Here is an 8,522-nt window from a genome sequence, read left to right on the forward strand (position 1 = left end):
GCAACTATCATTTCTGTTCAGCATCAAGACATAAATATCAATGGATAAGACCCAACATTCCGTTCATGGATGTTAATTTTTATAATGCAGCCAGGGTCAAAACTTTCAAAAAGAATATATTCATACTGAATGGGAACTTTAGATTCTCTGTCTAACAATTGATGGGTACCAAATCCTTTTCAACTTCCTATTTTTTGTAGAAAAAATTTAGAAACATCAGTTAAAAACTTGGAATGGCCTTTGCCCGTATGAACTGTTTGAGGATGGCTTTCTCTTCATCAATTCGTTTCTTCTCCTGCTGGTCCTTGGGCTTGACTTTTCTTTTCTCTTCCAATATCCACTTGAAAAGCTCACGCTGCTGATCTTCAGGTATGGGCTGCTTTGCTTTTAGAACAGCTGGAGCAGGGGACGGAGTCTCAGGAACTGAGAGAGTTGTTGAATCCAAGAAATCTTCCTCTGGGGCTTTGCTTTCTTCCACATCCTTTTTTGCAGTTTTCCTTTCTTCTATGTTCAAATTTTTCTTCCTTGCCTTTGCAAACATATAAGCTGCAAGTAGTTCAAAAGAGTCACAGTATTCTTATTTCAGTTTTTTGTGATTAGCATATTATCTGTCAAGTTATTGGGTTTGAGACACTTTAAGTGTCGAGCTGGATCATTGACTCAGATTATCCAAAACTATATGAGAAAATTTTAACTATGCAGCTGACCGAAATTTTGACACATGAATGCCACAATATTTAAAATTTAAATATCACAAAATTTAATTGCAGATTTGAACCATCATATTCGACTCCAGCAATGATGAAGATGAAAAACAAAAAAAATGAAAAAAACTGAAGATTGCCCTTCAATGATGACCCAAGTACCCAACTAATAAAGAACCTCTAGTTCTGACTCAATACATTGCAGCCCGCATCTGTCAGAGGAGTAGAAAGAAGCAAATAAACTTGGTTTTGGCACAGATGGCACATATTGTGAGCCACTGATGAACTTCAATGATGCCAACTCTACCATAATGAACACGTCAACCTCCAAGTATGACTGAATTCCTTTTACTCATTAACTTACCCCTTCAATCATTGAGCAGCATACTGCCCCAATCAGAAGAGGGGAAAAAGTGCTATAAATAATGGGAACATTAAAAAGTTAATCATCAGGTGCAAATAGGTGAAAGCGCATGGCAGCTATGCACTTCTATCTGAGAAATGTGAGATCGATTGCATACTTTTCTTGGTAAAGGTGATTAAAAGCTCAATATCAAATTATCAATAGCCTAAAAACAAGTGGAGCTGAACTCAATGTTGGCAGTAGACAACAGTCTTTATTCCAGAAAGCCAACAACAGAACAGATCTTGGGCAATCCTTAGATCATGGTTTGATAGACATAATTAAAGTAGGACTCCCATGATTAAGTACTAACTTCATCAAATTCAGATCTTAAAGTCACATTTCCAAGGTTCATAAAAAATCATAATCAAGGCAACAGGTGTAACAACTAAGGCCAAAACCAAGTTTCCAACTGTCCCCATTAGTATTGCCCTTTCAGAAAAGATTCATTTAAATACCTGGAGTTCAGGTAGTGTAATCTTTTATTAACCTAACCCAATAAATGCATTTCCTAAACTTCAGTATATGCAAACTACCACTTCTATGCTTACATAGAAACAAACAAAGCAAAATAGACGCCAAACAAGTAGCATTCAAGAAAAATCTACGCTAAAGTATTAAAAAGGAAAACTAAAAATCATTGCACTCTAACAAACATTATATCCTTGATCCCCAATTAACCTCCAAGTAAGCATTCGTCCGAATCCACATATCAAACATATTATCGACAAAACTAAAAACCAAAGAATAATTTACAATTAACTAAAAGAAACAAGATAGACCGTAATGAAAACCAAACAAAAATGAAAGAAAACGAAACAGGAAAAGGGTGGGGCTGACCTCCAAGAGCGAGATTAGAGATCAATAGAATACGCCAAATAGGCTTGTAACGCTTAATTAGCGATTCCTTTGGAGACAAATTTGGGTATGGAGATTCAGGAGCTTCCATTCTGATCAATGCTCTAACGATGATTTGATGAGGGTGCTGCTTCTTGCGGGCTTGCTTGGTTGCTTGCAGTTGCAGGTGTTACTGCTCGTAAAAGTAATGCACTCTCGACTGCGAAAGTGAACCAAGGAAGCTCCTTTGGCTGCTCCTCCCCTCCCTCCCTGGTTGAGTTGTGGATTTTTGCTGCTTTTTGCTGATTGGCTCCAACACCATTAATAAATCAACTAATTAACACAAACCCAAGTTGATTATATCTTTTTGAAACAAACTCAAGAAAATTGTAGAAGTTCCAAAGGGTTGTTGACTTTGGACCTTACCTTGACATGTTTTCTTCCTTTTTCTCTTGGTGAATTATTTTTTTTTTAATCAAAAAATATAATTTTATAAATTTTTATAGTTTATATATTTATATAAAGTGATATTTATTTTTTATAAAATAATAATTATAAATATATAATTATAAATTTTTAAAATAATATAATTAAATATTTTAAAATTAATAATAATAAAGAATTATTTAAAATTAATAATAATTATATACAATACTATTTATTATTATTAGTTTTAAATAATTTTATTATATTAATTTTAAAAGTCATTAATCTTTTTTTTTAAAAGTCACAACTTTATACTAATTTAGTATTTTTATGAAATAATTAAGTTAGAAAAAAATAAAATATTAATTCACATAAGTTTTATAAAATTTTAATTTTTTATAAAATAAAATAAACTATCTTCCAGTCAGTAATTGTCTGGCGGTGTAAGTGTGCACAGTTTCCTTGTACCATGTGTGTGTGCGTTTCTTGGAGTTAAATTTCAGAAAAAAAAAATGAAATATGAGTTGTGATGTGGATAGGTGGGTGCATCGTGGTGTTCTTGCTTCTGGTCTTAGATCCCACATCGCTCAAGTAACATGTGTGTGGTACATAAGCATATGGATAATTGCCTTCCAGTTAGCAATTAACTAACGGTATAAGTGTATACAATAAGTCTTCCATGTACCATGTATATGTGCGTTTCTTGAAATTAAATTTCAAAAAAAATATATGAGTTGTGATGTGAATAGATGGGTGCATCGTGGTGTTCCTACTTCTGATCTTGGATCTCACATCGTCCAAGTAGCGTGTGTGTGTGTGATATATAAGCATATGCATAATTGCCTTTCAGTTAGCAATTGCCTTGCGGTATAAGTGTGCACAGTAAATTTTCCCTGTACCATATGTGTGCGCGTTTCTTGGAATTAAATTTCAAAAAAAAAATTTATTTTATTTTAAATAACATAACCATAAAACTCACTTCTTTTTTTTTATCATTCTACTTTTAAAATTTTCTCTTCATGCTTTGGACTCGAGCCCAATCCATTCAATACTCATTCGGCCTGAACCTTTACCTTCAAAATAGCCCAACACCTAGAATTTTTATTTTTGTCTTTCAAAACGTATTAAAAAATTATTTATTTTAACTTATAAGTTAATAAAATTAATTTATAAACTCTAAAAATAAGCTGATTTATTTGTTTATAATAATTTTTAAAGTTATAAATTAACTTATAAGTTATAAAAATAAATTAGGTGACTCAACTTTTCATTTTGATACTTATAAATTAGTTTGATTAAGTATTTTATTATATTTTTCTTATTTAATTTTTAAAATTTCATCATAAATCTCATTTTATATCATTTTTAGTTATTATAATAATAAATATGCTTATAAGTTATTTTTAACAAACACATTAACTATTTATCAGTCACTTATAAATATTTTAACCAAAATCATAATTGTTTAAAATTTTAAATGCTTCTAAGCTGATTCTAATAAATTAGGTCAAACACCCTTTACTATTTATTTATAGGAAAAAGAAAACTTAATTATTGTAGCTAATACTATCATATCTAATATTTAATCTTATTGGACTAAATGAGCTCATTGTTTTATATATGTTGCTGGCCTCCTAAAAGGAAGAATTAGAGAAAGAAAAACAACCGTAAATCATCAAATTCCCATCTCTTTTTTTAATAGAAAATATCCCTCTTGTTCCAAAATTAATTTTTTTTTTGTTTTTAAATTATAATTATCGTTTTATAAGTAATTAATTAATATAAGAAGAAAAATATCCCTTTCTTTGCTACCTAGTATGATCTTAAATTAATTTTTAGCTTCTTTTATTATCATGGTTATATTTTAAATTAAATAATTAAAGTGGTTTCATTGATGATGAATATAATTAAATAAAGTTAAACAATTAAAAAAAAAAAAGCATGATCTTGCTGTCAAAATTATATAGAATTTTCACGTTATTTTTACTTATTATGATATTTTTTTGGAATATATGTTTTTTTAAGTTTAGAAAAATGACTTTCTGTTTTAAAAATTATCATTATTATTAATTTTTTTTAGCTAACTTAGGCTTTTAAACTACAGGAATTAGTGACCAATTAGTTTTTTTTTTTTTTTTCATTTTCACTTAGTTTTTGACATATACGAATTTCATTATTTTTCAACTAATTTTTAATGTCATACTAAATAACAGAAAATAATATATTTTTTCAGAATAGACAAGTTATATTTTGCGAAAAAATAAGATTTAAGGTTCTGTTTATTCTGAAAAAATAACGTGTATATAAAAAATATTTTTCATAAAAAATATTATCTAAAAAATATTTTTCATTATTTGGTTGTAATGTTAAACTAATAATATGTGTTTATATCCTGTATATATAAGTATTTTCATATTTAACAAGATTATTAAAATTTAAAAAATAAAAAATAATTTTTTTAAAAAAAAGTCATTCTTTTTTTTAAGAATGACTTAATTTTCCCTTTTATAAAAAAATATTTTTCATCTATTTATTTTTCTGAATGCCTCAAATATTTAAAAAATACAAAATATTTTTTCCAACAAAATATTCTCCGGGAGCCATAGTTATTTTACTTTAAATTTCCTCCATATATATATATATATATATATATATATAGCAATTGACATATAAAAATGGATTAGTTTTTGTCCACCGGAAGCCACATATTCGGCTTCCATCATCAACAATCAAGGTATTGGATATCCACTTTTCTGGTACAAGTCCTGAAGATCACCTGCACAACAAATATTTCAAGACTACTAAACTCCTGATCCAATCCAGACAATATATCTCAGACAAAAGTACTCCTGCCGGTTATTTTTCAGAACTGAAAAAAAAAATGCCTGAGGAGTATAATATTGTGTACCATCGCCATCATCACTTACCATTTTTGTTTTATTGCAGTTCCTTTGTGGTCCTCATCTCCTCATGCTCTTCAACCCTAAAGTTATCTCATAAAAAAAACTCGAGGCCTGTATGATTAGTCTCTATATATTGATCAATTGATCTAGGCCACTCAGTAAGAGATAAAGTGGGTTCCTGTTATATATATGTACACAATTTGATCTCGTGAACCTTACATTATTGAATGCTTGATATATATTGTCAAAGGTCACCGAGACAAAATGTACTCTATATATATATATATACATATATAACTTCACTTGTCTTGATCAGAATTCACTGTGGATTAAGAGTTCTTGAACAGGAAATTAATGGGAAGAAATGGAGCTAAGATTTTATTAAAACAATAAAAATCTTTATTAGTTAATTAAGCCTGATTTTGATAATTAATTATCTCTGATACTACTACAATTAGCTCCGCAGATCACAACACTAATAATTCTTTCTTATTGAATTTTGGTTGCTCACAGTCACACATAATGATTTCATTTCTCTCACACAAAATATGCACTCTCTTCTTCTAAAGCTAAACAAACAAATTAATCTAAAATTGAAGGAAACAAATATTTTGTTGGGGAAATTCAACCATGAACAAGACCATAAGATAGAGCCATAAGTAGGATTGCAGCTTCCTTCTCATCTTGAGGGAAAACTCGTTGATGAAAAGCTGAATTCTTGCTCAAGATTAATGATAAGTCCTCAAAACAAAGCTTCTTTCTGCCTCGAACTTGTGCTGTAAATTTGCACCTTTTCTTGAATGGAAGATGACTGTTGCTTGTTTTTCTCTCTTTATTTTGCACCTTTTTCTTCATGGCTGCTATCTCAGGACCAAAAATTGTGCCATTTGCACCTGCTTGAGCTGCAGCCATGGCTCTCCTCGCCTTCCTTTGCCGAATTCCACAGGCGTTGCAAAGCGACTGCACCAGAATGTAACTGTAAAGAAATTGGAAACTTTTATAAAGGATATGTGTGGTGAAAGAGAGGACGTTTTATACCTTCGGACCTCTCGGTCCACTCCTCCATAGAGGGGTCTTAGTTGTGTTACAGTCAGCACAAACCCTAATTGCGTTGTTACTGTTGTTAGACAAATTTTTGTTGCTATTATCATCTTGTAAAGGAGATGATCGGGCCTTTTCATCTTCAAACTTCAGCATAGAAGTCTCTGGTGTACTGGCAACTATTTGATCGGAGTTCATCATCTTCCTCATCAACCTCATCTTTGAAGACATCCACTTAGCTGAACTGTTTTCTCGTTGATCTTCATTTCTGTCTTCTTCCTTACAAACAAATAATTTGAAGCCATTCTCTTTCTTGTTCTTAAGTGCTGGATGATCCCATGACCCACCAGCCTAAGATCAAGAGAAGTGAAGATAAAGTGATCAGATAAGTGAGATCAAATAATACAAAGAATTATATATATAACAAGCCAAGTATAATTAAGATACCTCTTCTTGATGCTGTATAAATGGCTGGTGGAATTCCCCATGGTAAAAACCTGCATCTTCTTGAGATGGGTTGATGAGAATTGGGTAGATTATAGAGGAAGATGAAGAAGCCTCTTCTGTAGGTTTAGAACAGAAGAGATGGTTGTGTTGTTGGTCTTCATTGAGGTCTATTAGAAAAGAAGGAAAAGAAGAATGATAAACAGGAGTCATGGAGATCAGAGAGAGGTTAGAGAGAGAGATTGGGGAGATGGGGAGGTGGAAACAGGAAAGAGATGAGTAGAGGAGAAAGATGCCAAAGAAGTTGAGTGGTAAAAGTGTTGTAAAGGAGGAGAGCCACTACAGCGACAAATTACAAGTTGTATACAAGCATATATATATAAGACATTCACGTGACTTCACGACATATCCGACCCTAAATAAACAAGTTAGAGAGACAAAAAAAAAGGAGAAGTTTGGATTGCTACAGCACAGCCTCATATGACAAACCCTATCTGCAAAATATTCAACCTTACCTTACACTTGCATTAACTAATAATAGTAGAAATTAGAGACAACCAGGGGTAACTTACACTTCAATAAATTTTCTAGCTAGGTTCTTCTTAAAACCTTCTTCATATCTTTATTTGAACTGGCAAGCTATTGTAGCATATAAAGGTATCACAACTATTAACCAATGAGTGAAGTGATTTTTTCAAAATTAAAAAATTTCGAGTTAAAATATCAGTTAAATTAGAGAAAAATAATCATGAATGTGATAAATCTTATAATTATAAAAAAATATTCAAATTCAAAATCTTTTTACTTTTTAAACCTTTAAATGTGGAAAAATATCAATGAATAAATTACTCTCCACTAATTGCTTCATCTAAAAATTGCATACATTTAAAGAAAAACAAGAAGAAAAAAAAAAACCTTAGACGCTATATTTCATAATGAATTTTTCTTATTTAAATCAAGTATATTATAGTGTCGAGATATAAAATATATAATAAAATTTATCTATTAAATACATAAATTTTATATGTTTATATATTAGATTTAAACAAAAGAATTTCCCTTTGGTGATAATGAATACAGTAGCATCATGGCAAGGGTGGTGGACTGGTGGTGGTGTAAAAGGTTAAAACAGTATTACTTGTCAGAACACTGAACTCACTCCGTGGGATGATTATTGCTACTATGATCTCGACGAGCATATATATATATATATATATATATATATTCATTAGTTGAGTCTTTTATTATTAATTTGTATTGCATTTTTGCATTATATATTTGGATATGGAAATTTCTGGTCCTGAAGGGTTATTTGAGAATATATATGGTTGAGAAGAGAAGAGGTGATGCAGTAGAAATTTAAAATTGCATGATCCTCATCTTAGTAATATTGCCAAAAGGCATTGAATGCCTGTGCAGGCAAGAGACACAGCGATACGGGCTTTTGATAAAAAAGGTATAATAAAAAATATAATAATACAAAAAAATGATAAATTTAAAATTAATTATTAAAAAGAGGTGAATTATGTTGAGTTGGACAAGGAGAGTATGGAACACTAACTATAATAGCGTTTTTAAGGTCCGAACGCTATTCAAAATAGTATCTGTGTCAAAAATTTAAAAGGAGAGCTGGACGCTATTCAAAATAGCGTTCAGCTTTCCTTGTAATAATAAAAAATTAATTAAAAACAGTTTAAAGGTTGGACGCTATTTATAATAGCGTCCAACCTTTTTTTTTAATTTTTAATAATTTTATTTTATATT

General features: G+C 30.5%; 2 protein-coding genes across 2 annotated transcripts; both read right to left on the reverse strand.

Moving 5' to 3' along the window:
* Window positions 1–103: 103 nt before the first annotated feature.
* LOC110647030 (uncharacterized) lies at window positions 104–2,294 on the reverse strand. Its single transcript, XM_021800664.2, has 2 exons — window positions 1,948–2,294; window positions 104–546 (listed from the first exon to the last, which is right to left on the reverse strand). Exons 1-2 carry the CDS (start codon window positions 2,054–2,056, stop codon window positions 221–223), a joined length of 435 nt encoding a protein of 144 aa, XP_021656356.2. The 5' UTR covers window positions 2,057–2,294; the 3' UTR covers window positions 104–220.
* A 3,446-nt stretch (window positions 2,295–5,740) lies between these two features.
* On the reverse strand, window positions 5,741–7,123 carry LOC110647024 (putative GATA transcription factor 22). Its single transcript, XM_021800655.2, has 3 exons — window positions 6,762–7,123; window positions 6,312–6,665; window positions 5,741–6,233 (listed from the first exon to the last, which is right to left on the reverse strand). The coding sequence occupies exons 1-3, from the start codon at window positions 6,969–6,971 to the stop codon at window positions 5,898–5,900; spliced, it is 900 nt and encodes a 299-aa protein (XP_021656347.1). The 5' UTR covers window positions 6,972–7,123; the 3' UTR covers window positions 5,741–5,897.
* Between the last annotated feature and the right edge of the window lie 1,399 nt (window positions 7,124–8,522).

The sequence above is a fragment of the Hevea brasiliensis genome, chromosome 11 (genome assembly GCF_030052815.1).
Source record: "Hevea brasiliensis isolate MT/VB/25A 57/8 chromosome 11, ASM3005281v1, whole genome shotgun sequence".
NCBI lineage: Eukaryota > Viridiplantae > Streptophyta > Magnoliopsida > Malpighiales > Euphorbiaceae > Hevea > Hevea brasiliensis.